The sequence below is a fragment of the Phyllobates terribilis genome, unplaced genomic scaffold (genome assembly GCF_046119375.1).
Source record: "Phyllobates terribilis strain yellow unplaced genomic scaffold, ASM4611937v1 Scaffold_5__5_contigs__length_657084704, whole genome shotgun sequence".
NCBI lineage: Eukaryota > Metazoa > Chordata > Amphibia > Anura > Dendrobatidae > Phyllobates > Phyllobates terribilis.
The window spans coordinates 341,556,827-341,580,165 of NW_027362765.1; the positions used below are offsets into that span (position 1 = coordinate 341,556,827).

The 23,339-nt window shown below is 48.9% G+C and overlaps 1 protein-coding gene across 2 annotated transcripts in view; it reads right to left on the bottom strand.

Annotated features, from left to right (window-relative positions):
* The window catches only part of INPP5F (inositol polyphosphate-5-phosphatase F), a 233,470-nt gene that overhangs the window by 66,001 nt on the left and 144,130 nt on the right, over positions 1-23,339 (bottom strand). For both annotated transcript variants that reach the window (XM_073684601.1, XM_073684600.1), the window contains 5 exons: positions 10,150-10,217; positions 9,956-10,080; positions 7,628-7,705; positions 7,436-7,556; positions 3,297-3,425 (listed from right to left, as the gene is read on the bottom strand). In XM_073684601.1, the coding sequence (XP_073540702.1) occupies positions 3,297-3,425; positions 7,436-7,556; positions 7,628-7,705; positions 9,956-10,080; positions 10,150-10,217 (521 nt within the window). The remainder of the gene's footprint in view (positions 1-3,296; positions 3,426-7,435; positions 7,557-7,627; positions 7,706-9,955; positions 10,081-10,149; positions 10,218-23,339) is intronic.

Sequence of the window (23,339 nt, forward strand, 5' to 3'; positions counted from 1 at the left end):
GGAGACACAGATTAGATATTAGAAGACCCTGTATGACAGTGAGGAGATCAATGAGTGGAACAGGCGGCCACGAGAGGTGGTGAGTTCTCCTTCAATGGACGTCTTCAAACAGAGGCTGGACAGACATCTGTCTGAGATGATTTAGTGAATCCTGCTTTGAGCAGGGGATTGGACCAGATGACCCAGGAGGTCCATACTAACGCTAACATTCTAGGCTTCTATAAGAACAGAAAAGGAGCAGCACAAAATAATAACGGAAAAGACGAGAGAAAAAGCATCAACACCCAAAAATCCCTATATACAGAGGGTAACCCTCATCATCTCTATATATACACAGAGGTTAACCCTCATCATCTCTATATATACAGAGGATAACCCTCATCATCTCTATATATACAGAGGGTAACCCTCATCATCTCTATATATACAGAGGATAACCCTCATCATCTCTATATATACAGAGGTTAACCCTCATCATCTCTATATATACAGAGGATAACCCTCATCATCTCTATATATACAGAGGGTAACCCTCATCATCTCTATATATACAGAGGATAACCCTCATCATCTCTATATATACAGAGGATAACCCTCATCATCTCTATATATACAGAGGTTAACCCTCATCATCTCTATATATACAGAGGATAACCCTCATCATCTCTATATATACAGAGGGTAACCCTCATCATCTCTATATATACAGAGGATAACCCTCATCATCTCTACATATACAGAGGATAACCCTCATTATCTCTATATATACAGAGGGTAACCCTCATCATCTCTATATATACAGAGGATAACCCTCATCATCTCTATATATATATACGGAAGCTAACCCTCATCATCTCTATATATACAGAGGATAACCCTCATCATTTCTATATATACAGAGGATAACCCTCATCATCTCTATATATACACAGAGGGTAACCCTCATCATCTCTATATATACAGAGGATAACCCTCATCATCTCTATATATACAGAGGATAACCCTCATCATCTCTATATATACAGAGGGTAACCCTCATCATCTCTATATATACAGAGGATAACCCTCATCATCTCTACATATACAGAGGATAACCCTCATTATCTCTATATATACAGAGGGTAACCCTCATCATCTCTATATATACAGAGGATAACCCTCATCATTTCTATATATACAGAGGATAACCCTCATCATCTCTATATATACACAGAGGGTAACCCTCATCATCTCTATATATACAGAGGATAACCCTCATCATCTCTATATATACAGAGGATAACCCTCATCATCTCTATATATACAGAGGATAACCCTCATCATCTCTATATATACAGAGGGTAACCCTCATCATCTCTATATATACAGAGGATAACCCTCATCATCTCTACATATACAGAGGATAACCCTCATTATCTCTATATATACAGAGGGTAACCCTCATCATCTCTATATATACAGAGGATAACCCTCATCATTTCTATATATACAGAGGATAACCCTCATCATCTCTATATATACACAGAGGGTAACCCTCATCATCTCTATATATACAGAGGATAACCCTCATCATCTCTATATATACAGAGGATAACCCTCATCATCTCTATATATACACAGAGGGTAACCCTCATCATCTCTATATATACAGAGGATAACCCTCATCATCTCTATATATACAGAGGGTAACCCTCATCATCTCTACATATACAGAGGGTAACCCTCATCATCTCTATATATACAGAGGGTACCTCTCATCATCTCTATATATACAGAGGTTAACCCTCATCATCTCTATATATACAGAGGGTAACCCTCATCATCTCTATATATACAGAGGGTACCTCTCATCATCTCTATATATACAGAGGATAACCCTCATCATCTCTATATATATATACGGAAGCTAACCCTCATTATCTCTATATATACAGAGGATAACCCTCATCATCTCTATATATAGAGGGTAACCCTCATCATCTCTATATATACAGAGGATAACCCTCATCATCTCTATATATACACAGAGGGTAACCCTCATCATCTCTATATATACAGAGGATAACCCTCATCATCTCTATATATACAGAGGGTAACCCTCATCATCTCTACATATACAGAGGGTAACCCTCATCATCTCTATATATACAGAGGGTACCTCTCATCATCTCTATATATACAGAGGTTAACCCTCATCATCTCTATATATACAGAGGGTAACCCTCATCATCTCTATATATACAGAGGGTACCTCTCATCATCTCTATATATACAGAGGATAACCCTCATCATCTCTATATATATATATACGGAAGCTAACCCTCATTATCTCTATATATACAGAGGATAACCCTCATCATCTCTATATATACAGAGGGTAACCCTCATCATCTCTATATATACAGAGGATAACCCCCATCATCTCTATATATATACAGAAGCTAACCCTCATTATCTCTATATATACAGAGGATAGCACTCATTATCTCTATATATACAGAGGATAACCCTCATCATCTCTATATATACAGAGGATAACCCTCATCATCTCTATATATACAGAGGATAACCCTCATCATCTCTATATATACAGAGGATATATGTATATGTATATATTGAGATAATGAGGGTTATCCTCTGTATATATAGAGATAATGAGGGTTATCCTCTGTATATATAGAGATAATGAGGGTTATCCTCTGTATATATAGAGATAATGAGGGTTATCCTCTGTATATATAGAGATAATAAGGGTTATCCTCTGTATATATACAGATGATGAGGGTTATCCTCTGTATATATTGAGATAATGAGGGTTATCCTCTGTATATATTGAGATAATGAGGGTTATCCTCTGTATATATAGAGATAATGAGGGTTATCCTCTGTATATATAGAGATAATGAGGGTTATCCTCTGTATATATAGAGATAATGAGGGTTATCCTCTGTATATATAGAGATAATGAGGGTTATCCTCTGTATATATAGAGATAATAAGGGTTATCCTCTGTATATATACAGATGATGAGGGTTATCCTCTGTATATATTGAGATAATGAGGGTTATCCTCTGTATATATAGAGATAATGAGGGTTATCCTCTGTATATATAGAGATAATGAGGGTTATCCTCTGTATATATTGAGATAATGAGGGTTATCCTCTGTATATATAGAGATGATGAGGGTTATCCTCCCTATATATAAAGATGATGACCTCCATTATCTTTTTATCCCTGACACCACAATGGCCTCAGCTGGGCAGATCCTCTCAGGGATGGATGGTGGTGCTGTACCTTTAATGCCGCCGTCCCGGCGTACTGCCTGCTGATGGCATCACCATTGTTGGCCCACATCATCTGGTAGAGTCGGTAGCACTTCACAGGCAGCGGCTGCTCGGGGGGCAGGACCCCCAGCTTCTTCAGCTGAAAAAAACAACAGAACCAGTAACAATGTCACCAGAGCCCAACCCCATGGACCACACCGCAATCAGCCCCATTAGCATTCCCTGAACGCCATCTGGGGGCACGTGTGTCTCTGTTCCTCTCTGCAGGGGGCTTCACTAATACACCACCCTGCAGACAGACCTCGGACTCGGCTTCTGGAACCTTCTTCATACTCTGAGCTGCCTGTAACAAATGTTTAAGGGGGTGTGAGCACTTCTGCTGCTGAGGGCAGATCCTGGTGCAGTCACTACTCGGACCACCAGAGACGTAGATATACAGTATATATATATGGTGCTCGAGCAGGGTCCAACGCCAGTAAACATGTAATGCAGGAACTCGGCCCCCAGAATGTAGAGTCATAGCCGTGAAGACAGTGTGTAGACCGCAGACGTTTCGGTGGACACACTCTCGTTATGGAATGTAGAGTCATAGCCGTGAAGACAGTGTGTAGACCGCAGACGTTTCAGTGGACACACTCCCGTTATGGAATGTAGAGTCATAGCCGTGAAGACAGTGTGTAGACCGCAGACGTTTCAGTGGACACACTCCCGTTATGGAATGTAGAGTCATAGCCGTGAAGACAGTGTGCAGACCGCAGACGTTTCGGTGGACACACTCCCGTTATGGAATGTAGAGTCACAGCCGTGAAGACAGTGTGCAGACCGCAGACGTTTCGGTGGACACACTCCCGTTATGGAATGTAGAGTCATAGCCGTGAAGACAGTGTGCAGACCGCAGACGTTTCAGTGGACACACTCCCGTTATGGAATGTAGAGTCACAGCCGTGAAGACAGTGTGTAGACCGCAGACGTTTCGGTGGACACACTCTCGTTATGGAATGTAGAGTCACAGCCGTGAAGACAGTGTGTAGACCGCAGACGTTTCAGTGGACACACTCTCGTTATGGAATGTAGAGTCATAGCCGTGAAGACAGTGTGTAGACCGCAGACGTTTCGGTGGACACACTCTCGTTATGGAATGTAGAGTCACAGCCGTGAAGACAGTGTGTAGACCGCAGACGTTTCGGTGGACACACTCTCGTTATGGAATGTAGAGTCATAGCCGTGAAGACAGTGTGTAGACCGCAGACGTTTCGGTGGACACACTCTCGTTATGGAATGTAGAGTCATAGCCTTGAAGACAGTGTGTAGACCGCAGATGTTTCGGTGGACACACTCTCGTTATGGAATGTAGAGTCACAGCCGTGAAGACAGTGTGTAGACCGCAGACGTTTCGGTGGACACACTCTCGTTATGGAATGTAGAGTCATAGCCTTGAAGACAGTGTGTAGACCGCAGACGTTTCGGTGGACACACTCTCGTTATGGAATGTAGAGTCATAGCCTTGAAGACAGTGTGTAGACCGCAGACGTTTCGGTGGACACACTCTCGTTATGGAATGTAGAGTCACAGCCGTGAAGACAGTGTGTAGACCGCAGACGTTTCGGTGGACACACTCTCGTTATGGAATGTAGAGTCGTAGCCGTGAAGACAGTGTGTAGACCGCAGAAGTTTCGGTGGACACACTCTCGTTATGGAATGTAGAGTCGTAGCCGTGAAGACAGTGTGTAGACCGCAGAAGTTTCGGTGGACACACCCTCATTATGGAATGTAGAGTCATAGCGTGAAGACAGTGTGTAGACCGCAGACGTTTCGGTGGACACACTCTCGTTATGGAATGTAGAGTCATAGCCTTGAAGACAGTGTGTAGACCGCAGACGTTTCGGTGGACACACTCTCGTTATGGAATGTAGAGTCACAGCCGTGAAGACAGTGTGTAGACCGCAGACGTTTCGGTGGACACACTCTCGTTATGGAATGTAGAGTCATAGCCTTGAAGACAGTGTGTAGACCGCAGACGTTTCGGTGGACACACTCTCGTTATGGAATGTAGAGTCATAGCCTTGAAGACAGTGTGTAGACCGCAGACGTTTCGGTGGACACACTCTCGTTATGGAATGTAGAGTCACAGCCGTGAAGACAGTGTGTAGACCGCAGACGTTTCGGTGGACACACTCTCGTTATGGAATGTAGAGTCGTAGCCGTGAAGACAGTGTGTAGACCGCAGAAGTTTCGGTGGACACACCCTCGTTATGGAATGTAGAGTCATAGCCGTGAAGACAGTGTGTAGACCGCAGACGTTTCGGTGGACACACTCTCGTTATGGCGATTACATTCTGAGTGCCGAGTTCTTGCATTACTTATTATCGGGTGGTGACCTTACATTTGTTCCTGTCGCTACTTGCCATGTCACACCCTACGTCATCGGTCTGTCGAGCTTCTCACTAGTAAGCCTCAGTGGAAAAAGCTTCTTGCGGATGGAGAGAAGATTACCAACTACCCACCACATTTGGTACATTGGCCTTCAATCCACAGTGTTCATCCTCCAACTAGACCACCACCTCATGATACATGTGGATCACTTTCCAGCTAGTCCTACCTCATTCTCTGGAAAGTGACTGGGAGGGAAAGTAGTAGAGCGCAGATGTTATGGTTGTGGACATCACGGGCACCTGCAGGCCACATGCCCAGCTATCCAGTGGAGGAGTTGTCCTCAACTCCAACAACCATCTGATGCACCTATACGTGGATATCACCCTCCAGGTTCCTTTACCTCTTTCCCCAGAATACAAATGGGAAGGAATGTGACAGCACACGTTACCGAAGTGGGCAACCTGGGCATCTGCAATACACCTGCCCTCATGGTCGATTGAGGAATGACCCTGCACCAAATAGGGCTATTACGTACCTACAGCAAGCTACAATGGAGGAAGAGGTGTCATCACTCAGAGTTGACCTGCCTAATAACTCAGACACCCATGTTTGACCATTAGGGGTTTTATGGGGTGCGGGACACAGTCACGAGTTCCTCTAATCATCAAGCAAGAACTTATAGACGGTCGTGCTGGACGGACGGAGAGTTCTTGATTTTTGTAATTCAGGGGGAATTTCTCACCATAGTTGATCCCTGAGTGGTTTGGCTGGAGGCGATACAACAAGAATTGGGGATTACTATTGAACTAGCTGGGGGCAGATGGAGGAATATTCCACAAGTGAGAGTAGAGCTGGACTTTGTGGGCCAAGCAGTATGTGGTTGGGGTGATGAGTGGCCTGCCTGCAGATACTGTCCTAGGAAATTATGTGGGAGATCTACAATGCCGATTTGTGGGTGCAGAAAGCAGAGTTTTAGCTAACAAAGTAAAAGTGGTGCCTGGCTGTTCAATCATGCAACTTTACCTATAATATCAAAGAAAATGAACATCAAAGTGCTGATGCAGTGTCCAGGCAGGAGGAGCCATGAGTCATGTCAGCCATTTCTACGTGTATGACCTGTTGAGGTCACTTACCTGTACATACTTTGTGGAGGACAGGGGTTGTAAAGCCTCCATTAGCATTCCCTGTCCTGCATCTGGTGGGGCCATGTGCGTCTCCGCTCCTCTCTGCGGGGGGCTTCCCTGATATACAGCCCTGCAGACTGGCCGGAGTCAGGACTTCATTGACCCTCTTCAAGGCCTTGAATTATATCTAACTGATAATTATCGAAGTGGTTGTGACCTCCTCTGCTTAACCAAGGGGCTGACCTCAAGTAAAAGGGAAAGACACAAGTATTTGTGCGTTGTGTCTTGTTGTGTCTTGTGCAGGGCGAGGATCTGCGGCTTAGGACAGGTCCTGGTACAAGTGTATGGCCTATAGGAGACTGTGGATCATCTGCCACCTGGTATTGGATACCCTGCTGGATTACAGGAGAAAATCTAGAGGACCAGTGTTTTATCTTCCTTGGCGTCTGATTACCGCGTGACGCCACCAGATTTGTTCCTTTTGCCATTTGCGGTGTTACAGACTCTGGGAATTAGATCAATAAGTGAAGCAATAAAGGTTGCTTGACTGTTCACCTGTCCACTGTCCCTACGTGCCATGTCACAGACCGTCACTCCCTCACGTTGTCAAGGACCCGTCCACTCACTGGGGGCTAATAACAGAGGGTCTCACCTGCTGCTCCATTACCACTCGGGCAATGGCGGCTTGAACTACGTTGGTCCGGTCCAAACAGTCCATGCAGTTTACTCTGAAGATCCCGTCTTGCTTGCAGATCACGCCGGCCTGGTCCACCCTGCAAAGATAAAATCCAGCATGAACAGACTGCGCCATCGTCTGCCTCCCTGTCATCGGGCCGCCACTCACCAGCACCACTTCATGTCCATGATGATGTCACTGATGGCATCTGTCAGAGTCTGCACATTTTCAAACTTCATCCCTCGACTGCCAGAAATACAGAAAAGAGGCAGACAAGTTGTAAATATATAGAAACTAATCTCCGGTGTCCTGAGCGAGCCCCAGGGATGGGTGAACCCATCAGAGGGAACAAGATCAGCAGCACCCATGACCTGAAACTAGTCTCCGGTGTCCTGAGCGAGCCCCAGGGGTGGGTGAACTCATCAGAGGGAACAAGATCAGCAGCACCCATGACCTGAAACTAATCTCCGGTGTCCTGAGCGAGCCCCAGGGATGGGTGAACCCATCAGAGGGAACAAGATCAGCAGCACCCATGACCTGAAACTAATCTCCGGTGTCCTGAGCGAGCCCCAGGGATGGGTGAACCCATCAGAGGGAACAAGATCAGCAGCACCCATGACCTGAAACTAATCTCCGGTGTCCTGAGCGAGCCCCAGGGATGGGTGAACCCATCAGAGGGAACAAGATCAGCAGCACCCATGACCTGAAACTAATCTCCGGTGTCCTGAGCGAGCCCCAGGGATGGGTGAACCCATCAGATGGAACAAGATCAGCAGCACCCATGACCTGAAACTAATCTCCGGTGTCCTGAGCGAGCCCCAGGGGTGGGTGAACCCATCAGATGGAACAAGATCAGCAGCACCCATGACCTGAAACTAATCTCCGGTGTCCTGAGCGAGCCCCAGGGATGGGTGAACCCATCAGAGGGAACAAGATCAGCAGCACCCATGACCTGAAACTAATCTCCGGTGTCCTGAGCGAGCCCCAGGGATGGGTGAACCCATCAGAGGGAACAAGATCAGCAGCACCCATGACCTGAAACTAATCTCCGGTGTCCTGAGCGAGCCCCAGGGATGGGTGAACCCATCAGAGGGAACAAGATCAGCAGCACCCATGACCTGAAACTAATCTCCGGTGTCCTGAGCGAGCCCCAGGGGTGGGTGAACTCATCAGATGGAACAAGATCAGCAGCACCCATGACCTGAAACTAATCTCCGGTGTCCTGAGCGAGCCCCAGGGATGGGTGAACCCATCAGAGGGAACAAGATCAGCAGCACCCATGACCTGAAACTAATCTCCGGTGTCCTGAGCGAGCCCCAGGGGTGGGTGAACCCATCAGATGGAACAAGTTCAGCAGCACCCATGACCTGAAACTAATCTCCGGTGTCCTGAGCGAGCCCCAGGGATGGGTGAACCCATCAGAGGGAACAAGATCAGCAGCACCCATGACCTGAAACTAGTCTCCGGTGTCCTGAGCGAGCCCCAGGGGTGGGTGAACTCATCAGAGGGAACAAGATCAGCAGCACCCATGACCTGAAACTAATCTCCGGTGTCCTGAGCGAGCCCCAGGGATGGGTGAACCCATCAGAGGGAACAAGATAAGCAGCACCCATGACCTGAAACTAATCTCCGGTGTCCTGAGCGAGCCCCAGGGATGGGTGAACCCATCAGAGGGAACAAGATCAGCAGCACCCATGACCTGAAACTAATCTCCGGTGTCCTGAGCGAGCCCCAGGGATGGGTGAACCCATCAGAGGGAACAAGATAAGCAGCACCCATGACCTGAAACTAATCTCCGGTGTCCTGAGCGAGCCCCAGGGATGGGTGAACCCATCAGAGGGAACAAGATCAGCAGCACCCATGACCTGAAACTAATCTCCGGTGTCCTGAGCGAGCCCCAGGGGTGGGTGAACCCATCAGAGGGAACAAGATCAGCAGCACCCATGACCTGAAACTAATCTCCGCTGTCCTGAGCGAGCCCCAGGGGTGGGTGAACCCATCAGATGGAACAAGATCAGCAGCACCCATGACCTGAAACTAATCTCCGGTGTCCTGAGCGAGCCCCAGGGGTGGGTGAACTCATCACAGGGAACAAGATCAGCAGCACCCATGACCTGAAACTAATCTCCGGTGTCCTGAGCGAGCCCCAGGGATGGGTGAACCCATCAGAGGGAACAAGATCAGCAGCACCCATGACCTGAAACTAATCTCCGGTGTCCTGAGCGAGCCCCAGGGGTGGGTGAACCCATCACAGGGAACAAGATAAGCAGCACCCATGACCTGAAACTAATCTCCGGTGTCCTGAGCGAGCCCCAGAGATGGGTGAACCCATCAGAGGGAACAAGATCAGCAGCACCCATGACCTGATTAAGAACCGATGCCACGAAGAGCTCAGCGAGAGCAGTGACGCTCAATACAAACATGGGGCAGATGGCCCTGGACATGCACTGACATCAGCTGACTGCAGGGGGCGACATTCAGGATCGCATACTTTACCAGTGCTCGTGAAAGTCAAAGGTCACATAAGTCAGGTTGGAGCAGTTGAACATCAGGACCTGCTTCATATACGCATCACCAATGATCTTCTCACGGCCTGTCTGGTCCACCAGGTTAATGAGAACCTGCAGGGTCAGGGAGGAGGGGTCATCAAGAGAAATAGTCAACGCCCGCTGCGGTCACACCAAACCCACCTGCTTCTTATAGGTCTCCAGCTCCTTGTTGAAATGTGAGCAGAAGTATAGATTAGTCTCAACCTCTCCTGCAACAGAAAGACCAAGAGTGAGAAAAGCCTCAAGAGGAGCCGCATCCCAAGTCTCAGCTTCTAAGCCCCAGGAAACATCTGGAGGGAAACATCCCCAAAAACACAAGATACCAACCCCCCGCAGCGAGCCGAAGATGTGTGTGTGGATGTACGGGGATGTAGATGATGTACAGAGGCCATGGTGGGGGTATGTGTGGATGTACGGGGCTGTAGATGATGTACAGAGGCGATGATGGGGGTGTGTGCGGATGTACGGGGCTGTAGACGTTGTACATAGGCCATGATGGAGGTACGTGTGGATGTACGGGGCTGTAGATGATGTACAGAGACCATGATGGGGGTGTGTGCGGATGTACGGGGCTGTAGATGATGTACAGAGGCCATGATGGAGGTACGTGTGGATGTACTGGGCTGTAGATGATGTACAGAGACCATGATGGGGGTGTGTGCGGATGTACGGGGATGTAGATGATGTACAGAGACCATGATGGAGGTATGTGTGGATGTACGGGGCTGTAGATGATGTACAGAGGCCATGATGGGGGTATGCGTGGATGTACGGGGCTGTAGATGATGTACAGAGGCCATAATGGAGGTATGCGTGGATGTACGGGGCTGTAGATGATGTACAGAGACCATGATGGGGGTGTGTGTGGATGTACGGGGCTGTAGATGATGTACAGAGACCATGATGGGGGGTATGTGTGGATGTACGGGGATGTAGATGATGTACAGAGACCATGATGGGGGTATGTGTGGATGTACGGGGATGTAGATGATGTATAGAGACCATGATGGGGGTGTGTGTGGATGTACGGGGCTGTAGATGATGTACAGAGGCCATGATGGGGGTATGTGTGGATGTACGGAGCTGTAGATGATGTACAGAGACCATGATGGGGGTATGTGTGGATGTATGGGGCTGTAGATGATGTACAGAGGCCATGATGGAGGTATGTGTGGATGTACGGGGCTGTAGATGATGTACAGAGGCCATGATGGAGGTATGTGTGGATGTACGGGGCTGTAGATGATGTACAGAGGCCATGATGGAGGTATGTGTGGATGTACAAGGCTGTAGATGATGTACAGAGGCCATGATGGAGGTATGTGTGGATGTACGGGGATGTAGATGATGTACAGAGACCATGATGGGGGTGTGTGTGGATGTACGGGGCTGTAGATGATGTACAGAGGCCATGATGGAGGTATGTGTGGATGTACGGGGCTGTAGACGATGTACAGAGGCCATGATGGAGGTATGTGTGGATGTACGGGGATGTAGATGATGTACAGAGGCCATGATGGGGGTATGTGTGGATGTACGGGGCTGTAGATGATGTACAGAGGCCATGATGGAGGTATGTGTGGATGTACGGGGCTGTAGATGATGTACAGAGGCCATGATGGAGGTATGTGTGGATGTACGGGGCTGTAGATGATGTACAGAGGCCATGATGGAGGTATGTGTGGATGTACGGGGCTGTAGTTGGAGTTGGGCCAAAAAATGGCAAATGGGGTTCAATGCCGATAAATGTAAGGTCATGCACATGGGAAAGAAAAACAGCAGTCACCCATACATATTAAATGGGAAACCGTTGGGGAAATCTGACATGGAGAAGGACCTGGGCGTCTTGGTTAATAGCAAATTAAATTGGAGTGCCCAGTGTCAGGCAGCAGCTGCGAAGGCAAATAGAGTCATGGCATGCATCAGAAGAGGAATAGGAGCATGTGATGAGAACATTGTTCTTCCTCTGTATAAAGCGCTGGTAAGGCCGCACTTAGAATATTGTGCACAGTTCTGGGCTCCGGTGCTCAGGAAAGACATATTGGAGCTAGAGAGGGTACAAAGGAGGGCGACTAAGGTAATAAAGGGAATGGAGGGACTAGAATACCCAGAGAGGTTGTCAAAATTAGGCCTATTTACGTTGGAAAAGAGAAGGCTTAGGGGAGACCTCATAAACATGTATAAATACATCAGGGGGCAGTACCGAGATCTCTCCCATGACCTGTTTATACCAAGGATGGTGACAAAGACGAGGGGGCACACTATGCGTCTGGAGGAAAGGAGGTTCCTGCACCAGCATAGAAGGGGATTCTTTACGGTCAGAGCCGTGAGACTCTGGAACTCTCTGGGAGAGGAAGTGGTGATGTCCAACTCACTTAATGAGTTCAAGAGAGGCCTGGACGCCTTTCTTGAGAACAATAAAATTACATCTTATGCTTAGTGATAGTTAATTAATCCAGGGATTTAATCTGAATGCCAGATTGGTGTCGGGAAGTGAATTTTTCCTCAATAGTGTAAATTGGCCTATACCACATGGGTTTTTGTTGCCTTCCCCTGGATCAACGCTGCGGAATAGCTGCAGTGCACAAGAAATAGGCTGAACTGGATGGACGCTTGTCTTTTTTCGGCCTTATAAACTATGAAACTAGATGATGTACAGAGACCATGATGGGGGTATGTGTGGATGTACGGGGCTGTAGATGATGTACAGAGGCCATGATGGGGGTGTGTGTGGATGTAAGGGGCTGTAGATGATGTACAGAGACCATGATGGAGGTATGTGTGGATGTACGGGGCTGTAGATGATGTACAGAGGCCATGATGGGGGTATGTGTGGATGTACGGGGCTGTAGATGATGTACAGAGGCCATGATGGGGGTGTGTGTGGATGTAAGGGGCTGTAGATGATGTACAGAGGCCATGATGGAGGTATGTGTGGATGTACAAGGCTGTAGATGATGTACAGAGGCCATGATGGAGGTATGTGTGGATGTACGGGGATGTAGATGATGTACAGAGACCATGATGGGGGTGTGTGTGGATGTACGGGGCTGTAGATGATGTACAGAGGCCATGATGGAGGTATGTGTGGATGTACGGGGCTGTAGACGATGTACAGAGGCCATGATGGAGGTATGTGTGGATGTACGGGGATGTAGATGATGTACAGAGGCCATGATGGGGGTATGTGTGGATGTACGGGGCTGTAGATGATGTACAGAGGCCATGATGGAGGTATGTGTGGATGTACGGGGCTGTAGATGATGTACAGAGGCCATGATGGAGGTATGTGTGGATGTACGGGGCTGTAGATGATGTACAGAGGCCATGATGGAGGTATGTGTGGATGTACGGGGCTGTAGTTGGAGTTGGGCCAAAAAATGGCAAATGGGGTTCAATGCCGATAAATGTAAGGTCATGCACATGGGAAAGAAAAACAGCAGTCACCCATACATATTAAATGGGAAACCGTTGGGGAAATCTGACATGGAGAAGGACCTGGGCGTCTTGGTTAATAGCAAATTAAATTGGAGTGCCCAGTGTCAGGCAGCAGCTGCGAAGGCAAATAGAGTCATGGCATGCATCAGAAGAGGAATAGGAGCATGTGATGAGAACATTGTTCTTCCTCTGTATAAAGCGCTGGTAAGGCCGCACTTAGAATATTGTGCACAGTTCTGGGCTCCGGTGCTCAGGAAAGACATATTGGAGCTAGAGAGGGTACAAAGGAGGGCGACTAAGGTAATAAAGGGAATGGAGGGACTAGAATACCCAGAGAGGTTGTCAAAATTAGGCCTATTTACGTTGGAAAAGAGAAGGCTTAGGGGAGACCTCATAAACATGTATAAATACATCAGGGGGCAGTACCGAGATCTCTCCCATGACCTGTTTATACCAAGGATGGTGACAAAGACGAGGGGGCACACTATGCGTCTGGAGGAAAGGAGGTTCCTGCACCAGCATAGAAGGGGATTCTTTACGGTCAGAGCCGTGAGACTCTGGAACTCTCTGGGAGAGGAAGTGGTGATGTCCAACTCACTTAATGAGTTCAAGAGAGGCCTGGACGCCTTTCTTGAGAACAATAAAATTACATCTTATGCTTAGTGATAGTTAATTAATCCAGGGATTTAATCTGAATGCCAGATTGGTGTCGGGAAGTGAATTTTTCCTCAATAGTGTAAATTGGCCTATACCACATGGGTTTTTGTTGCCTTCCCCTGGATCAACGCTGCGGAATAGCTGCAGTGCACAAGAAATAGGCTGAACTGGATGGACGCTTGTCTTTTTTCGGCCTTATAAACTATGAAACTAGATGATGTACAGAGACCATGATGGGGGTATGTGTGGATGTACGGGGCTGTAGATGATGTACAGAGGCCATGATGGGGGTGTGTGTGGATGTAAGGGGCTGTAGATGATGTACAGAGACCATGATGGAGGTATGTGTGGATGTACGGGGCTGTAGATGATGTACAGAGGCCATGATGGGGGTATGTGTGGATGTACGGGGCTGTAGATGATGTACAGAGGCCATGATGGGGGTGTGTGTGGATGTAAGGGGCTGTAGATGATGTACAGAGACCATGATGGAGGTATGTGTGGATGTACGGGGCTGTAGATGATGTACAGAGGCCATGGTGGGGGTGTGTGTGGATGTACGGGGCTGTAGATGATGTACAGAGGCCATGATGGGGGTATGTGTGGATGTATGGGGCTGTAGATGATGTAAAGAGGCCATGATGGAGGCATGTGTGGATGTACGGGGCTGTAGATGATGTACAGAGGCCATGATGGAGGCATGTGTGGATGTACGGGGCTGTAGATGATGTACAGAGGCCATGATGGAGGTATGTGTGGATGTACAAGGCTGTAGATGATGTACAGAGACCATGATGGGGGTATGTGAGGATGTACGGGGCTGTAGATGATGTACAGAGGCCATGATGGGGGTGTGTGTGGATGTAAGGGGCTGTAGATGATGTACAGAGACCATGATGGAGGTATGTGTGGATGTACGGGGCTGTAGATGATGTACAGAGGCCATGATGGGGGTATGTGTGGATGTACGGGGCTGTAGATGATGTACAGAGGCCATGATGGGGGTGTGTGTGGATGTAAGGGGCTGTAGATGATGTACAGAGACCATGATGGAGGTATGTGTGGATGTACGGGGCTGTAGATGATGTACAGAGGCCATGGTGGGGGTGTGTGTGGATGTACGGGGCTGTAGATGATGTACAGAGGCCATGATGGGGGTATGTGTGGATGTATGGGGCTGTAGATGATGTAAAGAGGCCATGATGGAGGCATGTGTGGATGTACGGGGCTGTAGATGATGTACAGAGGCCATGATGGAGGCATGTGTGGATGTACGGGGCTGTAGATGATGTACAGAGGCCATGATGGAGGTATGTGTGGATGTACAAGGCTGTAGATGATGTACAGAGACCATGATGGGGGTATGTGTGGATGTACGGGGCTGTAGATGATGTACAGAGGCCATGATGGGGGTATGTGTGGATGTACGGGGCTATAGATGATGTACAGAGGCCATGATGGAGGTATGTGTGGATGTACGGGGATGTAGATGATGTACAGAGACCATGATGGGGGTATGTGTGGATGTACGGGGATGTAGATGATGTACAGAGACCATGATGGGGGTGTGTGTGGATGTACGGGGCTGTAGATGATGTACAGAGGCCATGATGGAGGTACGTGTGGATGTACGGGGCTGTAGATGATGTACAGAGGCCATGATGGAGGTATGTGTGGATGTACGGGGATGTAGATGATGTACAGAGACCATGATGGGGGTATGTGTGGATGTACGGGGATGTAGATGATGTACAGAGACCATGATGGGGGTGTGTGTGGATGTACGGGGCTGTAGATGATGTACAGAGGCCATGATGGAGGTACGTGTGGATGTACGGGGCTGTAGATGATGTACAGAGACCATGATGGGGGTGTGTGTGGATGTACGGGGCTGTAGATGATGTACAGAGGCCATGATGGGGGTGTGTGTGGATGTACGGGGCTGTAGATGATGTACAGAGGCCATGATGGGGGTATGTGTGGATGTACGGGGCTGTAGATGATGTACAGAGGCCATGATGGAGGTACGTGTGGATGTACGGGGCTGTAGATGATGTACAGAGGCCATGATGGGGGTGTGTGTGGATGTATGGGGCTGTAGATGAGGTACAGCGGCCATGATGGGGGTATGTGTGGATGTACGGGGCTGTAGATGATGTACAGAGACCATGATGGAGGTACGTGTGGATGTACGGGGCTGTAGATGATGTACAGAGACCATGATGGGGGTATGTGTGGATGTACGGGGCTGTAGATGATGTACAGAGGCCATGATGGGGGTATGTGTGGATGTACGGGGCTGTAGATGATGTACAAAGGCCATGATGGGGGTATGTGTGGATGTACGGGGCTGTAGATGATGTACAGAGGCCATGATGGGGGTGTGTGTGGATGTACGGGGCTGTTGGTAATGTACAGAGGCCACGATGGGGGTATGTGTGGATGTACGAGGCTGTAGATGATGTACAGAGACCATGATGGAGGTATGTGTGTACAGAGGCCATGATGGGGGTGTGTGTGGAAGTACGGGGCTGTAGATGATGTACAGAGGCCATGATGGGGGTATGTGTGGATGTACAGGGCTGTAGATGATGTACAGAGACCATGATGGGGGTATGTGTGGATGTATGGGGCTGTAGATGATGTACAGAGGCCATGATTGAGGTATGTGTGGATGTACGGGGATGTAGATGATGTACAGAGACCATGATGGGGGTATGTGTGGATGTACGGGGATGTAGATGATGTACAGAGACCATGATGGGGGTGTGTGTGGATGTACGGGGCTGTAGATGATGTACAGAGGCCATGATGGAGGTACGTGTGGATGTACGGGGCTGTAGATGATGTACAGAGACCATGATGGGGGTGTGTGTGGATGTAAAGGGCTGTAGATGATGTACAGAGGCCATGATGGGGGTGTGTGTGGATGTACGGGGCTGTAGATGATGTACAGAGGCCATGATGGGGGTATGTGTGGATGTACGGGTCTGTAGATGATGTACAGAGGCCATGATGGAGGTACGTGTGGATGTACGGGGCTGTAGATGATGTACAGAGGCCATGATGGGGGTGTGTGTGGATGTATGGGGCTGTAGATGATGTACAGCGGCCATGATGGGGGTGTGTGTGGATGTACGGAGCTGTAGATGATGTACAGAGACCATGATGGAGGTATGTGTGGATGTACGGGGCTGTAGATGATGTACAGAGACCATGATGGAGGTACGTGTGGATGTACGGGGCTGTAGATGATGTACAGAGACCATGATGGGGGTATGTGTGGATGTACGGGGCTGTAGATGATGTACAGAGGCCATGATGGGGGTATGTGTGGATGTACGGGGCTGTAGATGATGTACAGAGACCATGATGGGGGTATGTGTGGATGTACGGGGCTGTAGATGATGTACAGAGGCCATGATGGGGGTGTGTGTGGATGTACGGGGCTGTTGGTAATGTACAGAGGCCACGATGGGGGTGTGTGGATGTACGGGGCTGTAGATGATGTACAGAGACCATGATGGAGGTATGTGTGGATGTACGGGGCTGTAGATGATGTACAGATGTCAGGGTAAGAAAGAATATATATTTTTCCACTTTTATACGCTTTGCTTATGTACTAACCACCATTTTGTGTCTTATAACAATAAGCTTTCCTTGCTACGTGTTACTTAGATCGAAACTTATGCTAAGATGGCGCCAGTATCAGCCAAGCACCTGTTTCAGAGAAATGAAACCAAAACATCAACTGACTGTTGTCTGCCCAGAGACTGAGTTAAGGAGTCGTGGACCAATCAGGAGTGGCCAGACACTGGACTTTCATGGCTTACCCCGCCCCGAACACTCTCTTTCCCCTCCCCATTATGTAGTGTATTTAAGTTTGTGCATGCGGAAATAAAGACAGAACATTGCTGAGATCGTGGCTTGCCAGTAGCCTTCTGAGCATGCTCTGAGTTTGAACCAGCTTGTTGTCTGACTCATTCTTTGAATGGTTGACCCATGCTCATAGCCTTAATTTGGAGTGACTGGAGGACGAGTGGAATGTCGCTACGACCCCGACAAATGGTGCCCAACGTGGGGCGTGGCTAGCGGTACGCCGCCCTCCCGGACCCATATTGCTGACTTCCCTGGTGGTGACCGCGGCGGCTGAATTTGAGGCCTGATCAACCTCCATTGAACACGGTAAGTTGAGATATATTTTATATGTTTCACTTGCCTGTGTGTCAGCCGCAGCGGTTCCTGTGGGATTGTCAGGTTGGATCTGGGTGGGTGACCGGTCGAGTGGTGAGACCTTGGGCATCCCGCACCACGTCCTGAACCAGCAACTGTGAGACCGAGTGACGTCACATGCCTGCGCGTTCTCATGTGCACACCACCTCCTCCTCCCCCGGTCACTGTACTTTTCTTAGATAGTTGCCTCCCGTGACTGATAGTCGATTCCAAGCCATCCTTGAATTGAAGTGTAAGGGAGAAAGAATCTGTGACGAATTGAGGAGTGCTCTTCGTCTACCACAGAGACTGCTGTAAAGTCAAGGTTAGGAAAGGAGATAGATTGAGGTGTCTCTCTATCTCATCAGTGTATTGAGGTGTGCTCTACACTGACGGTTAGGAAAGGAGATAGATTGAGGTGTCTCTCTATCTCATCAGTGTATTGAGGTGTGCTCTACACTGACGGGTGGTGACCTGTAATCAGGGTGCCGTGGTGAGTCGCACTGTAAAGTCGCCATTCAAGGTTAGGAAAGGAGATAGAGAGACACCTCAATCTATCTCACCAGTGTATTGAGGAGTGCTCTACACTGACCGGTGGCGACCTGTCGGCTGCACCAGTGATCTGAGTCGCGACAGATCATTGCATTCTATAAGAAAATGTTGCGTATGTTCAAATCTGAAAGGCTTCACAAATTGCCGGATGGTGCAGTGGGAGTCATCCAATTAGTAGAATCACGGGAAGGCAAGAAGGCTGTTAAGAATGTTAGGAATTTGTATAAAATGATAAGGCTACCCAGTACGGGCAGACTCCAGCCTTCAGTGTGGAAAGAATACATTATACAAAATAAAGGGATGTTGAGTGATCAAGGACTCCTGCACCAGGCTCAAGCACATCTTAGAGTAGCGAATGAGTTAAAGGTTGAGGGCTGGAAAGAAGTAGATGGTGCGGGGGGACAGAGAATGCCGAGCCTTTGTTCGGATACATGAAAGCTGCAGAATGTGATTTGTTATGTGACCCTAAATTGGCCGTAACCCCGTTGATGCCTGTCACTACACCGAGCCCTCAGCCACCACCCTATAATGGCGCCGACGCCAAATCATCGGAAGGATGGACGTGTCGTATGTGTGGAGAGCAGAACCCGCCCTGGGCGGAGTTCTGCTGTGTCTGTGGGGCGGGCCGCCCATGGCACGATGCCCAGCCTGCCTCCAAGAACAATCCCACTCCCACTCCAACTCCTCCCTCCAACGGCCATCTTACTACACCTTTTCCTGCCTCCAAGAACAATCCCACTCCCACTCCAACTCCTCCCTCCAACGGCCATCTTACTACACCTTTTCCTGCCTCCAAGAACAATCCCACTCCCACTCCAACTCCTCCCTCCAACGGCCATCTAACTACACCTTTTACTTGTTGTGGGAGGCCCGGAAAGCCCCAATCCGGCCTATATCCACTACTAGATCCGTCCGGTGCTTATTACCAGCCGCCAGCACGGGTGGAAAAGCCCGCAGTCCCAGATCACCCATCTGAAACTAATGTGATACCCTCTGCTCCAGTCCACGATGCTGAGGCGCTCCCTCTGTTCCCCATAGGGGTCGCCCATAATCCTGGGGATATCCTCCTCAACTCCTCAGAATTTCAGGCCAGACTGCTCTCCCTCCGCCAACATACTGTTACTCAAGACGATACGGAGCCAGATGAGGGATGGGCTCAAGATACTCCAGCCCCCCCCCCCTTTATCCCATACGTCTCCTATGGCATCCTCCACCCCACATCCATTACCCATACTCCGGCCCTTGCTCCAAGCAACTGCTGAAAGAACACCACCCCCCAGCCACTCAGAAGTCTGGGACCCCTGCCGCTCCCGGAATCTAGTAGACCCATCAGGACGCCCTGTTACTCTGTCAATAGGCTATGGTGACATCCTTACACATCAGGTGGGGGCCATAGTCAACCCTGCAAACACCCGTATGAGCCATGTTGGAGGATTGGCTCGTAAAATTGCCCTTGCTGCTGGTTCCACTCTGGCTGCAGAATGCCAGGCTCACTTAGCCGAAAACGGAGAGCTTTCAAAAGGCCAGACCTTAGTCACCCGTGCGGGTAGACTGCCCGCTGATGTTATCATACATGCAGTGGGTCCTATTTATGACCCCCAGAACCCCGAAGAGTCACGTTCCACTCTCACATCTACCATCCGTTCAGTACTCCTTCATGCAGGAAAATTGAGTCATCAGGATATGCCCAGACGCACTTTAGCGATACCACTTATATCTTCTGGAATTTTCGGCTACCCACTCGGGCCGTGCATGGAGGAACACGTACTAGCCCTCAAGGAAGGAATGGAGACTCTCCCCCATGGATTGGACTCAATACGCATTGTATGTGTCCGTAGTCCAGCAGTTCATGCTGCTATGCCTTTGGCCCTTAAGCTACTAGTGGCAACCTCCTCCCCAACACCGATACCTAATGCGGTTCTGTTGCCTGAAGAATCCTCCCTAACTGCCACCCCAAACACCACCAAGGAACATGCGACGCTGCCCGGTCCTCAACAAGTTCCTGGACCTTTAGGGATGATCAAATATCAACCCTTTACCCCAGTACAAGTAGACACTCTGGTCTCAAAGCTTCCTGATCCCGATAAATCTCCCATGCAGTATGCTAGACGCTTGGACACAACCAGAGCCATTTATGGTGCAACCTGGGCTGATTTGGCAGGTATCACATCTGTGAAGGCCAAGGAATATTTCTTGCCTATCATCGAAAAGGCCATGGATTCCACAAAAGCAGGATCCCTTAGTACGTATGAATCCGGCCTAGAATACATGAAACAGTTAAAAGCCTGGGCTCAGGATCGCTTGTCAGATCAAGCTGGGTCTGTACAAGATGTTCAACAAGACCCTGATGAATCTGTGGAAAGATATGCTGCAAGACTCAGCATGCATTTTGAGGATCTCGGATACAGTCCTCACGTCAAGACGCAGGCCGCCCTGTTGGTTCAGGCCCTAGTAGATGGCCTACAAGACGCCCTCAGAGATGAGGTTCTGAGGGTACGCCCCGAGATCCGTTCTTCTTCTTTTAACGACGCGGTGGACATTGTCAAAGCTTTCCAAAAAGCCATGCTAAAAATGGAAAAGGATACTAAGCCAAAGAAGAAAGCCGCTCCTGCCATGGTATATCAAGCTCAAGAAAGCTACCCACCCCCTGGCAACCAACATGGAATCAAGTGGGTAATGGTTAAAGGCACAGGTGATGATACTCCTCCCACATATAGAAAACAAGACAGAAGAAATGACAGGGGGCCACCTAGAGACAAGAGACAATCTCGTGATTCTGAAGGACGCATACTGTGTTGGGAATGTGGTAGCCCTAATCACATTCTCAGAGACTGTCCAACCCGCAGACAGTACCATGACCGCTCGTTTCATGACGGTCCACACAACCATGGACCTTCCCGTGAACCATCTCACCCACGCCAATGACGGCCCGGTCAACCAGTGTCCACTTTCCCGGCTACGCACCCCACGGCCGCCTGTGGGACTGTCACTTTACAGGTGGACCATCAACCATTAAAGTTCCTGGTGGACACTGGGGCGGCCACATCTGTCATTTCTTCCACACAGCTCCCTCCCTCGGTATCCCTATCACCGGATACCCTCACCTGTGTTGGGGTGGAAGGCCAACATACTTCCTCCCCACTCACAGTCCCTGTGTCTACAGGACCATTCACTGGAGTACTCACAAGATTCTTGGTCTCAGAAACTTGCCCCGTTAATTTGTTGGGAGCCGATCTCTTAGAGCGGATGAAGGCAACTATTACCTTCGGAAGCCATGGTATGGAGCTTCTTCTGCGAGATCCTCATTCCGAACAAGGGACTGAAGACCGCTGCGTTCTCAAAGCCTTCCCTCTCATGATGATGACCATACAACCTCACAATCTTCTTGATACCTCACAGTTCCCTCACTCTCTGTGGTCCAGCGGGCCAGAGGACGTTGGCCTCCTGCAGGTTCCCCCGGTCCAAGTACACCTCAAGCCTGGACACAGGTACCCACGGTTGCCACAATACCCCCTCAAGGCGGCACAAGAACAAAGCTTGGGTACCCAAATCGCTTCCCTCCTGGAGTCAGGAGTCCTTGTTAGATGTGTATCTCCATGCAATACACCACTCTTTCCTGTAAAGAAGAAAACCGCTCTGGGAGAGCCTCCAAGATACCGGTTGGTTCAGGATCTCAGAGCCGTCAATGCAGCTACCATTTTAGAAACTCCAGTGGTACCCAACCCAAACACCCTCTTGTCTCAGGTGCCTCCAACGGCCACCTTGTTTACGGTGTTAGATCTGGCCAACGCCTTCTTCAGTATACCCTTGCATGAAGATTCGTGGTTTCTTTTTGCCTTTACCTTTCAAGGAGCACAGCTTACATGGACCAGGACTCCACAAGGAGCCCAGAACTCTCCTAACCAATTCATTCATTCTATGAAGTCTATTCTGGAGCCATGGGTTCAAGAGAACCCTCAGGTCACTCTTCTACAATATGTGGATGATCTTTTACTCTGCGGCACTGAAGAGAATTTGCCATAGATGTCAACATCCCTTCTCTGGTTTCTTCACTCAGCTAACTGTAAGGTCTCGAAAGGCAAAGTCCAATGGTGTCTGCCCAAGGTCATTTTTCTCGGACATTGTATATCACAAGGTGCTAGACATCTGACTGAAGAAAGAAAACAAGCCATCAAGGATATCACCTTCCCAACCACCTACTCCGCTATGCAGACTTTCCTTGGCCTCATCACTTACTGCAGGCAATGGATCCCGGATGCCTCAAAGCTTATGCAACCCCTGTATGACTGTCTTAAGGACGAAGGCTCCGTCTGGCTTCATGCTGAAGATCCACGTGTCTCTCACCAACGCAGACTATGTTTTGACCGCCTTAAACAGGCTGTTGTCTCTGCCCCGGCCTTGGGCTTACCAGACTATACTCAGCCATTTCACCTCTTTGTCTCTGAATCGGAAGGTCATGCCTCTGGAGTTCT